Source organism: Peromyscus californicus, unplaced genomic scaffold (assembly GCF_007827085.1).
Source record: "Peromyscus californicus insignis strain IS unplaced genomic scaffold, ASM782708v3 Scaffold_20__1_contigs__length_68692818, whole genome shotgun sequence".
Lineage (NCBI taxonomy): Eukaryota > Metazoa > Chordata > Mammalia > Rodentia > Cricetidae > Peromyscus > Peromyscus californicus.
Window position 1 is genome coordinate 25019605 of NW_026294503.1, and position 16946 is coordinate 25036550.

Genomic DNA, 16946 nt, shown 5'->3' on the forward strand with positions numbered 1-16946 from the left:
TAAAATAGTTTGGAGTAGAGAGGCTATTAATTTTTTTTTTAAACCAAGGAACGATAACCTGCTAGAAGCAACTGAGAAACTTTAAATCTGAGCTGCAGCTTAGAGCTGGGTTCAAAAGTCATGGGTCAGAGACTGAGAATTGAGAAATAGGCTTGTTATCAACTCAACTTTGATATAAACCAGGATGTACTGGGTAAGTTTTAGGGAAAACATCACTGTCCTTTCAGACTTTTGATGAAATTACACAATAAAAAGGTTGTCATTGTTAACTAAGACATTAACAGCCTAAACAGTGTTGATCCAACTTTATGGGTCAAAGTAAAGGGTGTAACTTACAGTGTTAGCGTTTTAGAGAATGACTGGAAAGATTTCCTTAAGGAAGCTTACAGGTTTACTATGAAATTCCACATCATCAAAAGAAAACACATACAAATGAAGTATCAGGAAAAAAGTATTTTAATAGTGTTGTTATATAGCGTGTTGGCTAATTCCAGCGGATCTTCTTCTCTGACTGCTGCCATTATCTCCAATATTTGACTGAAAGAGAACAAGAGGAGCAACTTTCTAAGAATATATTGTTTTAAAGATATATAATCACCTTTTCCCGTGTAAGAAGAAATCTTGTACCCTTCCTAAGGAAGTTTAAGAGTTATTAAAATTGTCAGTAATATCAGTAGGAAAACATGACCAATTACTGGCAGTCAGAAAGTTCTGGAGCTAACTTGCAAATAAAGAAAACTAAAAACCAGGGTCATATAAGTGCAGTACTAATGGAACTGTCCCAGGAGTATGAGTCCTTTAAAACTGTAGATCATAGCACATTTGTTACTGGATAATGAGCTTCTTAAAAATGAACTGTATGCTGCACATCATACAGGTTAAGTACCTACTTTGGGTTTAGTTTTATTTATATTGACACATATACAGTGATGGTATTGGGGAGAGCAGGGCCAAAAACTTGAAAGGCACTGCTTGCTGAACTGTCTGTAACAGACAGTAAGGGATGGTTGTGTGCACAGTAAATACATAATGGCAAGTACAGAAGCTGTGGCGGGGGGGGTGGGGGGGGGGGCAGAGGCCTCTCTTTGTTTCTTTGCACAGAATGATGACCAACAGTAGTGGTTTCCTAGCAATATTATCTGTAGGTAGTTTTTAAACACGGATTAGAAAGTTGTAGTCCAAATTAAACATTTAAATGTTCCTTGTCGTGAGCTTTTTGTTCCCTTTATGAGTATCCTAACTGAACACCCCAAATAAATAGGAGGGGGGCTTCAAGATGAGCTGGAACTGTAGAAACTGCTCCCAGTATGACAAAAGCCAGCTTGACACGATACTGAAAGGAAATCCGTCAACACTGACACTTTAGAATGCAGTTGTCTGCAGCCAGCTTGCGGACTTGGTGTGCTGCTCAGGCTGCCCTGGGAAGCAGTGCTGCTGCTGACTGCGGTGGCCCAGGGCACAGCTGCTCTGCTAAGACCTCTGCAGCAGTCGCTTTACTATTTAGAAATTTGTGACCATCACTGGTGCTTAGTGAAGCATTTTGTTTAGCGAGCCACTAATAACATCTGGCAACCTGGCCAGGCCCTTTGTATCCAGTATATTTCTCTGTGGCTTCAGGGGCATAAAGCTGCAGTTATTTATTTTTAAATATAGCATTCTGGGGGATTTAACTGCTTTTGCTTATTGTGACAGATTTTTTTTTTCTATTACTTGTGTGTGTGTGTGTGTGTGTGTGTGTGTGTGTGTATGTATGTGTATGTGTATGTGTACATAAATGCAGGGACCAGAGGAATCAGATTTCCCTGGAGCTGGAGTTACAGGTGGTTGTGAGCTGCCCACTATGTGGTGCTGGGACACAACTCAGGTTCTCTTGTGCCCCTAATCTCTGAGCCATCTCTCCAGCCCCTGCTGTGTGTGACACCCTTATACTAGGCACAGGCATTAAAGTCTTGCAGCATCTACTCATCACCTTTCAGTATTCCCCACAATGACAAGCAGTTAACTCTTGAAGAAAAAAAAGGATGTTGACATGGTGGTTCAAGATTAACCCCAATAGTTGGGAGATCGAAGCAGGGGGATTAGGGATTCAAGGTCACCCTCTGCTGGACAGCAGCTTCCTAAACTGCCTGGGCTGCATGAGACTTGGACTCAAATAAAAATCTCCATTCTCCTGCTTCTAGTCTCTCTGGGTCATGATGAGTCTACACTGCTGCCAGACAAAAGCCCCAAGGGCCTGGTCTCACTTTGCTGTCCTAGATTTTTCTCTTCTTCCACTCACCTCATCCTACTTTCTGCCACACTAAGTACACTGTCTCCCGAACACTGCCAGGGTCTTCTACAGTCTACCTTTGCTCAACATGTTTGTCTGTCTGACCTGACTCCCAGTCATGCTTTGTAAACTGCTAAAATTGCACATTAGGAAAGCATGCTTCTGGGACCTCTCAGGGCAGACAGATGTTAACTCCAAGGTTCCAGTCATCGACCGACACCTCCGAAGCAGCTTACTATCTTGAATTGTGTCTGCTTGTTGGCTCCCTTATCCAAAACCCATGCCACAGTGCCCTACTCATCCAGTGGGTGTATGATCATAAGAACTACTGATTCTTCTAGGTAGCCTCAGTAACCGCACAATTCCTGACACAGCAGGAGCTCCAAAATATGTCTCAAGAAATGGATAGCCTAAAGGAAAGGACCTGTCTGCAAACAGTTAAAATGGGAAACTCAGTGGAGTGGAAGATTGTAAGTAGCAGAGGCACCTCTATTGGAAATGTTGACCCTTTCAGCTTACAAATGCTGATTTCCCCAAGGTCTGCCACTTAGCTAACTGCAGGACGAGCTAATACACAAGCTTTCAGTTCTTAAGTCTGTATTAAAAACTTGACATTTTGCCTTGCACATTTACAGCCACCACCACCAGCTATGATTTTACAGAGCATTAAATACAGAAAATGTAAGTTGGCACTACATCCTCCAAGTAGTGTGTGTATTTGCCACGTGGTTGTGGCAAAATAACAGCTGCTTCATTGTCTTGGGCTCTCTAGTGTCCCTTAGATTGTCGAATTATGAGAAATAATGTCTTCTAATTGAATCTGAAAACTCCACCACCACCACCACCCCAGGCCAAAACAGAACAACAAAATGCAAGTGGTATTTTACAAGCAGAGTACAAAGACCCCTCACCTTGGGGGTTTTAAGCATCAGTTCAGTACTGCCAGAACCAGTGTGTTAAAACAAAAGGTCCGTATGCGTGTGTAAAAGGACACTTTAATTGGCTTTTCTGCCTGCTGAGTTTTAGATCTGGCTTACACTCTTTATTACAAATCACTTTTTAAAGGCATATTTTCAAGACATTACAGTCTTAACAGAAACACTGATAACTACTAATCTTTGTAAATGTCAGGGCGGACCTACAGTGGCAAACCACACTAAACCAATGTAATCTAGACTTTCTCTGAATAGGTGCCCATAAAATGATAGGACCAACCTTGTTTGCCAGGAGATTGATTCTTCACAGCTCTCTGCATATAGCCTATTCTGGATTGCTTTTTCTTTTCTCCAGGGGAAGTTGAGGAAAGAACATCCTGTCACGTATTTCACTGTGCGGCTTAAAGAACTGTGTTACCTCCCTGGAGTTGTTACTGTTGTCCATATTTAACTTGCAGACAACCATTAACTAAAGGTCAGCCAACAGGTTATAAACAGTAGCAGGGAAGGTACACTGGACTGATTCTGTGGCAAGCTATAAGGTCTTTTCCTTTTCCTACAAAGTGACAAACGACCAAAGCCACAGATTCTCACCGAGGCAGTCCAGTCATGTGGATGAAAGGACGTGAACCTAGGAGATGACGCAGCTATTCAGATGCACATATTTCCAAACCACTGTTCAAATGGTCTTCGACCTGAACTTAAACTTGACCTTGGGTCAAGTGCCAATAGATGGCTTATCACTAACCGCAGTGCACAACTCATTCGTTTGAACAAACCTGAACCTGACTGGAACGCCAGAGGACGTTCATTCTGCCCCTCCATTCACTAAGTGGCCATCAGTGGTTTGTCGCCTCTGACAGCTGTGAAGACCATTCAGGAAAAACAACTTACATTATATGGCAGGGCTCGTTTCTATCTTTTAAACAGTACCCATTCTCCCACTTCTTTTTGGTAGGAAATGAAGTTTTTATGTATTTTGATCCAGCATGTGTACTTTTAACTCCACACCAAGGTGCATCTAGAGTTGGGGGAAGAAGAAAGAAGGTGTAAGGAATTTACATTTCTAAATCTTTTTTATGAACATTACACTAGAATATAACCTAAAATTACAAGCCATTTTCTAACTTGAAAAATGGCAAAATTAATGCAACAGAAAAGAGTTCTAAGGAAAGCATAATATAAAGTTCCAAGCTGCACTTTGGAAAAAAGACTGGTTTTTATCTATTTTATTTCCTTACTAATGTGGCTATGTGTGACATGCTTTGGGGGGAAAAAAGACCTAAATGTATAAGAAGTATCACTGAAATGCTTCAACATTGAAGACTGCTCTGTGTTGCTTCTACTGCACGTAAAAGCATGGCTGTGAATCCTGTGTCTCCCAGTATCGGGATGCCAGGCAAACGTTCTGCCACTGAGCTGTTCCCCTGTTACTGCTTCTCGAATGGCTTGCACGGTATACAGGCATTGTATTTTGAATAAAATGATTTTCGTGACTGTCTAAGGACATAAAATTAATTTCCCTAGAGTGGCTCAGTCTACAGACTTTTATAAACAGCAATCCCTGAGTTCCTGGGTTAGGTCAGAACCCCAGCCTTTAAACTTGTTTTAAGAGATGACATTCTAAATTCCTCACACTGAAGCATTTGATTTCATTTGCTGCAGTTTGTTTTGAAAGGGCTATAGAATCAAACCACTCTAACAGAGGTAGAGGAGTCTCTCCCAACCCTGACATAAACTGCCTAGAGGGCTCATTAGATATTCTTAAGTACAGACTGGTTATCGGAATCTGTCACTTTTTTGGTTTTTGTTTGTTTGTTTTGAGACAGGGTTTCTCTGTGTAGCTTTGTGCCTTTCCTGGAACTCACTTGGTAGCCCAGGCTGGCCTCAAACTCACAGAGATCTGCCTGGCTCTGCCTCCCGAGTGCTGGGATTAAAGGTGTGCGCCACCACCGCCCAGCCTGTCACTTTTTTAAGTTTTGAGGTTTAGTCAAACTGAAAATAAAAAAATCCATGTAACTACTCCATTAATAACAACCTCCAAAAATCTAAAAACAAAACAAAAACCACATACTGAGATTGCAACTAGAAGTCAAATGTCCTCTAATTTTTTTTGGGGGGGGGGGAGCGGTTGAGGGACATATTAGAGTTTAATATGAAACTTGAATTTCTGGAAACATCTGCTTACCTGTTTCAATCATTAGTTTTTCACTAGGTATTGACTTCAGAACTTCCAAGTTAGCTTCTGTTTTCAGTGAGCTTGAAAACAATATTTTAAAATGATAATTGGTGAGTAATTTCTTAATATAAGACACTTTTAAGAGTTAAAAACCCACGAAGATTTTGTTCTCAGTCTGCTTTAGAAAGTATACACTCTTACCCTTCCCAAAGCCCAGATTGTGGTCAACTTCAAATCTACCTCCGCTTTTGTCCCTTCTGTAACATTTGAAAAATAGTATTTTTACTTCTGTGTATATAGGCATGCATGCACACTGTGGGAATGTCTTGGGAATGGGTACCCCAGAGCCAGCAGATTCCTTGCAAGCCACTCAGTGTGGGTGCTGGAAACCAAACTTGGGTCCCTTGGAAGGCAGCAGGTGCCCTTAACCACTGAGCCACCTGTCCAGCTCCCAGATAATTCTTCAATTGTGAAGGTCTGATGTAGCATACTGATTATTCATGTCTTTAGGGGATATCCTTTTTCATACTTACCAGTTGAACTTTTAATAAACTTTATATATTAGCATAAGTAAAATTTAGGTTAAGAAGTATTTGTGTAACTTAGAATGGTCATGAGGCTCTTAGCTTTGCTTTTTAAACTGATTTTCAGCCGCTGAAACAGACTTACTGCTTCCAAGTCTTCGCTGTCCTATAAGACTTACATATTTGCACCCTCACTGCAGGTGGTCAAATTCCACTCCGTGAATGTGCCTTTGGCCTCAAGACTTGCTTTGGAATAATGGGGTAGCATGGCTGTAAGCAATGTACTTCTGGTTAGAATAGTGTCTCAGCAGCATCGCTGACAGTTACCTTTTCAACTAGGTGCCCAGAAAGAAAACATGTCAGCCAGACCCAGCTCACCCAAGACCTATCAGTGGGAATGTAAATGCCTTTAACTTGCCAGCAAATTTTGGAATGATTCAGTATTCAATGTGATGAGAAGTACTGTCCTTGTATTTAAAAAATATGTAATCACAAATTCACTGGGAAGGTATTTTAGAATAATTTTAGGTTCATAGCTAAACTGAACAGAAAGCAGAAATCTCTCTCTCTCTCTCTCTCTCTCTCTCTCTCTCTCTCTCTCTCTCTCTCTCTCACACACACACACACACACACACACACACACACACACCTTCCTCATTCCCCTTATGTAAAAGCACACACTAAAAATTCTGCCACAGTGGTTACATTTGTTAGAATTGATACACCCACACTAAAACATCACCACTATCCAAAGTCCAGGTTCTACTCAAGTTTACTCCTGGAGTACCCTCTACGAGAATGACATCTCTCTTACAAACTGCTCTACTGTCTACAAGTAAACATGCATGTCCTCTGTGTATTCATCCCTACCTTCCTGATCCTGGCAACCACTGCACCTCACCCACCAACATTTTTTGGTTAAACTAGTGGACACCTGTTAACCCAACTCATCCTAGTAAAGCAAAACACTAAAGGAGAACCACCAGCCTTTAAGTGCTAAGTGACTTAAATGTTACAGGCCCAGAGAAAGAGCTAGGACTGGAATGGGAACTGAAATGATCTGCAAAGTCTGGGCAGAAAAGTGATGAGGTACATGGATTACCTGGGACTCAGGGATGGGGTTCGAAGGGCTTGGGGACAGCCAGCACAGCAGGGCAGGAACATGGGATTGAAGGTGCAGATTGAACTGGTAGACCCTTTTATCTTACTCTGTTCCAGAATGTTGGCATGTACATTTATAAATCCCTTGCCTACTTTTCTAGCAAAGATCATAGGACAGCCTTCTAGAGAAAATCAACCCAGAAAAGGGTCTCTACAAAAGGACACGTGGGAATCCACTATGGAAAAGTCCAGCTGTCATCTGAGCCTGCCAGTTGATTGACTCACATAGAGCTTCCAAAGAGTTGTTTGTGACAAGATTTTCATATAGCCCAGGCTGGCCTCAAACTCGCCTTCTAACTGAGGCTAGCCTTTTATAAATTTTTACTTCAGCTTCTGGGTAGGCATGTGCCACTATGTCCAGCTTTTTTTTTTTTTCCTTCCCTAGACAGCAAAAGATTGCCTGGCATTTGAAGAAAGTCCCCATCATAAAAGAGACCAACATTAGGGACCAGAACTGAGATAAAAGCAACAGAACAGTGAGAAAATGACTTCCAACTATAATATCTTCAGACAGAAGGCACTCCATCTGTATGGACTATGGTATATGAGAGGACGTTAGAGCTAGAAATGAAAGCTGAAGTATATTTAATTTTAAAAAGTTGAAAATAGGGCTGGAGAGATGGCTCAGCGGTTAAGAGCACTGGCTGTTCTTCCAGAGGTCATGAGTTCAATTCCCAGCAACCACATGGTGGCTCACAACCATCTGTAATGAGATCTGGCGCCCTCTTCTGGCCTGCTGTCATATATGCTGTATACATACTAAAAAAAAAAAAATCTTAAAAAAAAAAAGGATATTCCCAGAAGTGATTTAAAAGGGAGGGGGGGCTCCAGCTGCAGGGGGCCAGTACGAGAGTAGCAGGCTGTGTGACAAAAAAACAACGAAGCCCCAAATATCAAGACATGTGAATCCCACACAAACCAAACCCTACACAGGGAAAGCACAGTGGGTCACATGGAAAGGACTGGGGCTCTGAGAGCAATCAACTGTCACCAGCCCTGGAGCCTCTTGGAGACTCAAAAGTGGGTCCCCTTCCTTTCGTTAACTAGCCAAGCACACGCTTAAGAATCAATAAATCCACTTCTCATGAATATCTTCTCAGGAAGCAGAGAATGTGTTCACCAAACCAAACATGACACCATGGTAGTTCACACCTGTATCTCAGCACTCCGAGGCTGAGGCAGGAGTAGCCACACAGTTCACAGCCAGCCTGGTCTACATGAGAGTTCACCTCAGAACAAAACAAAAGCCACCCCAGAACACACGAGAGCTGGAGCAGTGAAGATAAGGGGTTCTCCCAGAGAGAGAGGAGTCCAGATAAACAGAAGGGCCTAGAACTAACCAACTATCTAAATAGGCGTCCTCATGGAGAAACCAAGTAAGACATGTGCATGGAGCTACAGAAAGTGCCAGAAAGCCTCAGCTTATCTTGTTTTGTGAAATAGTGACTCGCTGTATAGCCCAGGCCAGCCTCCAACTCACTATCCTCCTGCTTCAGCTTCCTGGGAGTTGAGATTACAGGCCTGTGCCATTATGCCTGGCTGGGCTTCAAGTTTTGCAATCGAGGAAATAAAAATATGAGGCCAGTTACTCAAGGAAAAGCAAAAGTGTCACCTGAAAAGGCAAGTGAGCAAGCAAGTCCACCACATGGGCAGCAGTGACTACAGAAACAACGGTAACCACATGACCCAGGTCCTGAAATAACACTGGAAGGAAGATGGAACGCGGAAGTGGGGGTCAGGGTGGTGTGTGTCTTAAGGACACAGACAAAGGGAGGCACCAGAGCTGGGGTAGATAACATTACGTCGATGTACAGAGCCAGAGAGCTAAGTGCTTGTAAACTGACGGGTGGAGGCATGCTAGGGGAGGAGCAGAACTGCTTCTGGTCTTTTAGTACACTTGACTTCATCACTGTGTATGTTCGTTTGATATCAATTTATAAATGTAACCATTTTGTAGGAAAGAGTCATCCTGAGCTCTGCTCCATAGGAATAAGCAAGGCCACCATTCTGTTTCCCTAAGAATTTATACCTAATGTCACCAGTGGCCACTGTCAGGGCAACACTGGAGAGGGAGAGCAAGTCACATTCTAGTCTGTAACTTCACTGGCTTCCTAAGGACAACCTGTAGAAAACACTGGCAGACAGATCTGACAGAAAACAAGGCCAGGACCTTGCTGTGCTGGCTGCCTTGTGAGGGTGTCTGAGGTTTAGTGTGGAGTTACAGAGGAAAGGTCACGGGCATGAGCCAGAGGACAGGTTCTCACACTTGGGGTAACTGTACACCTGTTACCTAACTTGTGTGGCCTACAGAAGTACACAGACGACTGTCATAGAATAGTCTTTTCCCACGGCCAACATGTGAGCCTTACATAAAATGCTGTGAACTATGTATACCTATGAAAAGCAAGAGACAGCCTGAGAACAGACTGGATTGCTAAAGACAGTCAGTGCTGACCTCAACACAATTGTTTCCAGTATCAGAATGCAGCATAACAGCATGTAACTTTTGAACACTGGCCCGTGATAACAATCTACTACTTCATGTCTTACATAAGTAGTTACTAAAATTCTCGGATAAGGATCACTGCAGAGCATACAAACGTTAATAAATCTGCTCATATAAAAATCAGGGAAAACAGAAAACAGCCTAAGAACGTACCAACCATTAAATCCTATGTAAAGGTCCAAGTCAATCAAAGCAGCTGCTGCTTCCTTTGTACCATCAAATGAATGTACCTAGGGATATATACATATAATTTTATTATAAAAATCTTGAAAGCTACAATAGCATTGATAGACTTTCTAAACAAAACCAGAAATATAGGTAAGGGTTTTGAGTCACAGTTTTTTAATGTGGTAGCACATTACAGTCAATGCTCTTCTTTCAAACCAGACTTGGTAATCACAACCTGTCATCATTCCTGGTGACACAAAGCAAGGAGTTAGCTGCCGAAGATTTCTCTGCAGCTCCTGGGGGCGGGGGAGTGTGTGTCTCTACTTCACCCTCTCTGCGGACTCTCTCCGAAGGACACAGTAAAGGGAGCCACATTCTTACACAGGAGGAGGAAAGGTCTGAGAACACTCAGTTAAAATACAAGATTCAACAGATTATTTAAAATATACTGAAAATCCCATTGTATTTCTCTGCTACAGGATACTTTTAAAGGAGAAGTGATTAATCCTTAAGAGGTAAGTTTTAAGAAGCTCTATAAAGTGGTGAGAATGTTGCTTTTAAAATGTCACTTATTGGCCTGGAAGGGTGACTCAGCAGTTAAGAGTGCTTGCTGCTTCTGCAGAGGATCTGAGTTCAATTCCTAGCACTCACATGAAGCCCTCTAAATCACCTATGCTCCGGGGATCTGATGCCCTCTTCTGGCCTCAATGAGCACCTCTGTGTGTGTGTGTGTACACAAAATAAAAAAAAGTAAACTAAAAAAATGACAACTGTTACATTATCCACATGAGCTACACAGGCAGAAAGGCTGAGATCTTTGTCTCCTGCTTTAGCTGCATGTAAGTAATACAAAGCCATAACTAACAGTAACACTCCCTGACAGCTGAAGTCCCGGCACCACTGCCCATGGACAGTGTGTTCTCAGCTGCCTGGATGAGCTGGCCCTCCCTCCACTCAGCATTTCCAGTGAACTAAAAAGAAATCTTCCAGCAATACAAAGATAACTGAAAATGTGATTTCTTAAAAGCCAGTTAGAGCACTTGTTGTTAATGCTTTATTTGGCAATTTCTTCTATTGAAGCCAGACATTTCGGTTGGCTCTGCTGTTCCTGGTATTAACTTTTGGAAGTTACAGACTCATCCGCGTAAAGTTTTACTTAGAAATAGAGAAAATGAGTGAAAGGTGGAGTCTAGAAAGTACAATAAATGCCATCAGTAATGCCTAGGTCATTAATTAAAACCTTTCTCAATTCCTAAGTAGAGCTCCTCGGGGGACAGTTACAGAGCACACACTTAGTAAACTACAGAGGAGATATGCAAAGTAACATTAACGTGTCAGCAACACGGAAGGACATACACCTATCTGTGGCGGTGTGAAACACCAAGCAGAGGAAAGCCTTGGAAACTACGGAGGCTCAGCGAGATGGTTCGCTGGGCGAAGGTGCTAAGCCTGATGACCAGAGTTCAGTTCCTGAGACACACACTCGGTGGAAGGAGAACCGACTTCTGCTGCAAGCTGTCCTCTGACCTCCACACAAACACCATGGCACATATGTGTACATGTTCACACACAGGTTACATGTAATAAACATTACAAGTGTGTTCCTTAAATTTTCAAAAAAGAAAATATGTAAAAGGGTCTAAGCAAAGCCCTGTAAGTATTACAGTAAATGCTCAGGGTTAGGCCCTATTTCCTTGACTGGCACAATGGAACTGTGACTTAGATACCTAAGTAACAACCTTTACCTCAAGAGAGTGATCACTGAATCTCCTGAGATTGTATTTCAAATTGTGTGTATGTGAGCAGTGTTTAAAGGTGGACTATCTCCTGGAGCCTATGACCCCAAACAACTAGAAATCACTGTCAGAGACCCCACAGCCAAGTGACAGTAGAGAGTATTCATGGGAAGTCTCAAGAGTCATGACTGAAGCGAGCACATGAGGAACATGTAAGAAGGGGAGGCACATCCTGGTGGGGGAGCTCGAAGCAGAGCGAAGACAGTGGCTACCAGCTGGCATTAGGAAAGAAAACCGGAAGGACACGGTGGCCTACTTGAAGGCATTGTAAACACTGGTGGATGCTTGCGGACCATTTACACAGAAGAGCACTGAAGGACAGTGTAGGAAGAATGCACATGATAGCACGTGTCCATTCCCATTGTTTTGTGGGTAGACGTTGGTACTCACTCTTGTGCTTTGATAAAAGAAGTGTAACTAGGGCTGGAGAGATGGCTCAGCGGTTAAGAGCACTGGCTGTTCTTCCAGAGGTCCTGAGTTCAATTCCCAGCAACCACATGGTGGCTCACAACCATCTGTAATGAGATCTGGTGCCCTCTTCTGGCCTGCAGGCGTACACGCAGGCAGAACATTGTATACATAATTAATAAATAAATCTTTAAAAAAAAAAAAAAAAAAAAAAAAAAAAAGTGTAACTAAAAGGGTTGTTATAAATCTAATAGTAAATGTACACGTCTTTCAACTAAGAGACTCAGTAACCTCACTTTTGATATCTGAGTCAGCCGAAGCCAACCTTAATATCAAAGGCATATTTGTATATCCCATATTTAAAACAGCCATTTATACTTACCACTCCACCCACACAACGATCTCGATTTCTTCTCATTATGTCTGTGAATTAAAACAAAAAAACAAAAAAAACTTTCAGCTACTTTAGCCTAATTGCCACACAGTTCTTAAACTGTAAAGATATGAGCTGGGCGGTGGTGGCGCACACCTTTAATCCCAGCACTCGGGAGGCAGAGGCAGGCGGATCTCTGTGAGTTCAAGGCCAGCCTGGGCTACAGAGTGAGTTCAAGGAAAGGCTCCAAAGCTACACAGAGAAACATTGTCTCGAAACCCCGCCCCCCAAAATTGTAAAGATATTTCATTTTTACTCACCCAAAAACTCAGCATGTGAGTTTCGACAATGAAGAAACATTGGTAATTGTGTTTGTTCTGACAGTTCAAATTGTTTTTCGAAATATCTGCACAATGCAAAAAAATTTCCACAGTAAAATTTTTATTTTAGCATAAGACATATAGCAAATAATTTTTAACTGAAGAAATTTTATTATCTAGAAATGGGAATATGAAAGTGAAAATAGTGAATTCAGACATTAAAATCATCAGGTTCATTTCTGCCCCTGAACTTCTGGAAAGGGATGCATCATTTGCTAGGATTACAAACTTATTTCCACAACGTCCATCGGTCTCCCCATCTGAAACTGGTGCTCTATGCCGTTATTAACTCACATTTGGGTCTAAACCACCTTTTCAGATTCTGCTGGGTAAGAATAAGCAAAAGTAATTTTGTTTCAGTTAAAGTGAGGACATTATGCAGGTTAGGAAACAACAACTTGGAAGAAAAGATTAAGAATTACTACCAGGGCCGGGCGGTGGTGGCGCATGCCTTTAATCCCAGCACTCGGGAGGCAGAGCCAGGCGGATCTCTGTGAGTTCGAGGCCAGCCTGGACTACCAAGTGAGTCCCAGGAAAGGCGCAAAACTACACAAAGAAACCCTGTCTCGAGAAAAAAAAAAAAAAAATTACTACCAGTAGTGGGCTGGGGACAGAGCTGAATGGGGAGAGGCCTTGCCCGGCACGCACAAGGCCCTGGGTGGAATCCCCACACTGCAGGAAAGCGAGTGTGGTGCATCAGGCCTTGGGAGGTGGAGACAGCCGGTCAGAAGTTTAAGATCTTCAGCTACCTGATTAGTTTGAGGCCAACCTGGGCCACATGAAACCTGTTTCAAAAACCCCAATACTGCAAGCCGCCTCTTCCACAGGCACTAAAGTAGTACATGTGCCAACATCCAGTGTGCTCTGTCACTGTGTAAACGTGCCAACATCCAATGTGCTCTGTCACTGTGTACATGTGCCAACATCCAGTGTGCTCTGTCACTGTGTACATGTGCCAACATCCAATGTGCTCTGTCACTGTGTAAACGGGCCAACATCCAGTGTGCTCTGTCACTGTGTAAACGTGCCAACATCCAGTGTGCTCTGTCACTGTGTAAATGGGACCATGCAGGTGGCTCCAGCTATACGCTGCAGGCAATGATCTCTCCAGGGTGCTCACCAAGCGTAACTCCAGGGTTCAATTATACGACCAAGTCACTATCTTATAGAACTAAACAGTTTAGAAAGTCCCTTTCTGTCACCGAATAGGCAAATGTATAATTCATTAAAATAACAGAAGCCCATATAATGTGCCCAGAGAATTTTATATAATTCAAGAGAAGAAAGATTCCTGAGTTCAAGCTTAGACAGGTATCATTAAGAGGTCATGTGGTATGTGTGTGGAGGTGGGGTGTGGCGGCGGGGATCTGGAGAAATGACTCAGTGGTTAAGAGCACTGGCTGCTTCTCCAGGACACAGGTTCACTTCCCAACACCCACACCTCAGAGCCATCTGTAACTCCAGTTCCAAGGGATCTTGGATCTCTTGGATCTTGGATGCCCTCTTCTGGTCTTTGCTCGTACTGGACACACATATGCAGGCAAAACACTCATAAACATAAAAATAAATGTTTAAAAGGTCAAGTGGGGGCTGGTGAGATGACTCAGCAGGTAAGGGCATTTGTTACATGATGATGAACTGGATTTCAATCTCCAAAACACACACCGAGGTAGAACCAAGAGAACTAAGTCCACACCACGGTTGTCCCCTGTCCTCCACTGGCATGACATGGCATGCTTGCTCCCTCACAAAAATAAGAATCTTGAAAAGGAAAATTTCTACGTGGCAAAACAAAACCAAACTCCCCCAAGAGTGCAAACTGAGGAGAACAGATGTATAACACCAGATAACTGGTGCCTTTAAAGGAAAAAACAAAATGAAGCACCAAATGACATCAGCTATGGAGCAGGGCTGACGAGAGGCGGAAGTACGTTTCTTTTACTTAGAATGTCTTCCGGTCATAAATGAATCATCTTGATCTACATCTGCCCATCTTGTCAAAGCTCTGATTTACTCAGGTTGAATCACTGCTTCTGACCACTTGGGTCAACACTAAGGAGAGCTTGAAAAGGTCAGCGTCGTCGTCGTCGGAGCAGCAGCAGCTGTCACTAATTAGGACTGCGGCCTTCCAAAAGCCCAGTGTGTGACACTGGGCGGTAGGTAATCCTCTCCCAGCTGGCTGACAGCCTGGATGGCCTCAACTCTTCCAGGGTGCCTAAGTAGCCTCAGGGTCATTTTGAAATCTTGTCTGATACTTGCCTTTTAAAGAAAGACCTACATAATATTAACATTCTAAAGCACCAAGACAAATGCCCAGAGCAAGTGTGCCCCCGACACAAGAGAACTGAGCTCTAGTGTGCAAAAGGAAAAAGTGTACCAGGGCAGCGAAGGTAGAAATACTCAAAAGAAATCACTTGAAAGAAAAACTTTCCATAGCCAAGTCAGGCCTTTTCCTTGTTTCCATTCTTTGCTTCACCTTCTTGGTCTTTAGAAAAGTACGTTCCAAGGCTGGAGAGATGGATAGTTCAGTGGTTAAGAGCGCTGGCTGCTCTTGCAGAGGAGCCAGGTTCAGTTCCCAGTAACCCCATGATGGATGATTCTCACCCTCTATAACTGCAGCTGCAGGGGATCTGACACCCTCTTCTAACTTCCTTATGCACATACATGGACACAGTGATAGCATTTTTTAAAGCACTTTCAGAAACCCTCAGCAAAAGGCACAGCTGGTATTTTCCTTTAGAAGCTCTAATTATTGAGTACTCAATCTCGGTCTGTACAGGCATGCACTTTACCCATCATATATTGAGAAAGACGGACAGTGGCACCCTCATACTAACAATGAGGACACTGATGTGTGTAAAGGAATTAGACAGCCAGGGAATAGCAAGACTAAATCACACCTCAGCCTGCTCATTGAAGACAGTATACTTCAACCCCATTACAGGTATCTACTTACTATTTTTCACACACAATACCGATTGTACTTTTTTTTTTTTTTTTTTTTTTTTGGTTTTTCGAGACAGGGTTTCTCTGTGTAGCTTTGCGCCTTTCCTGGAACTCACTTGGTAGCCCAGGCTGGCCTCAAACTCACAGAGATCCGCCTGGCTCTGCCTCCCGAGTGCTGGGATTAAAGGCGTGCGCCACCACCGCCCGGCCGATTGTACTTTTTAAAAGGAAAAAATGGTTTTTATAAAACCAACAAATCATATACTAGGTTAATATTTCACATGCTACAAAAAAAGCCAGGTGTGGTGGTGCATGCCTTTAATCCCAGCACTCAGGAAGCAGAAGCAGGAGGATTTCAATGAGTCTACATAGTGAGTTCCAGGTCAACCAGGCTATAGGGAGACCTTGTCTCAAAAAAAAAAAAAAAAAAATTCCAGAGGGGCGGAGGGAGAAAAAAAGGAAAGGAAAAAGAGCATAGATGAAGGGACTGAGGAGGTGGCTTGACAGGGAGAGTGTTTGCCATGCATTCGTGTGTTCCTGAGTTTGATATCCAGCAACCATGTAACAGAAGAGTCCCAGGTCCCAGTTAGGAACTCTGTCTCAAAAAATAAGATGGCCAGCTCCTGAGGAATGACACCAGGACTGACATCTGGCCTCCACATGCACACACATGTGTGTATGCATGTACACACACGTGTACACAAAGTACAGATCAAGATCTAAATTCTTCCAACAATAAGTTCAACAGCAAAACTCCAATTGCAGCCCTTCTATCCATATAGGAAACAGAGACTCTCCTTCCTTAACTAGACACCAAGGGAACTACATGTGCAGACCTGCTCTATGCCTTCGACACGCTGGAAGACACTAGTCTGCTGTGTAGCTTCAACATAGGTAAGTATACTGAAATGGATGGACACAGAAGAGGTCAGCCTATGCCAGGGGAGGGCAAGGTGGGACGGGGGGTTCCCGGGGCATCTGTCTCCTTGACAACAATCCAAATGAGATTATTACTTCTACAGACAGTTTTAAATCTCAGGTTAAAAACTGCCAAGTGATCTTAAATATTTTCGCTTTAGTTTGTCCTCAGCTCATCCTTTTTGAAGAGACCTATATCATGCTGTCATCTTAGCAAAGACATCCCAGATTCCCCTAAAAGGGCTGTCCATCCATCTCTTATCCATACACTTGGTTGTTTTTAGTGGTGGTGGTAGGAATTGAACACAAGTCCTCAAGTGTATACACCTTCCTGTCAGCACTTACTAGCCTACTACAATTATTTATGGGCTCTCTTGTCTATA

The 16946-nt window shown here is 42.9% G+C and overlaps 1 protein-coding gene across 1 annotated transcript in view; it reads right to left on the minus strand.

Annotated features, from left to right (window-relative positions):
- Positions 1 to 438: 438 nt before the first annotated feature.
- The window catches only part of Tatdn1 (TatD DNase domain containing 1), a 35504-nt gene continuing 18996 nt past the window's right edge, over positions 439 to 16946 (minus strand). The window contains exons 7-12 of the mRNA XM_052747874.1: positions 12640 to 12725; positions 12329 to 12369; positions 9728 to 9804; positions 5393 to 5463; positions 4099 to 4225; positions 439 to 537 (exon numbers count right to left, since the gene is read on the minus strand). Coding sequence (XP_052603834.1) covers positions 441 to 537; positions 4099 to 4225; positions 5393 to 5463; positions 9728 to 9804; positions 12329 to 12369; positions 12640 to 12725 — 499 coding nt within the window. The 3' untranslated portion in view covers positions 439 to 440. The remainder of the gene's footprint in view (positions 538 to 4098; positions 4226 to 5392; positions 5464 to 9727; positions 9805 to 12328; positions 12370 to 12639; positions 12726 to 16946) is intronic.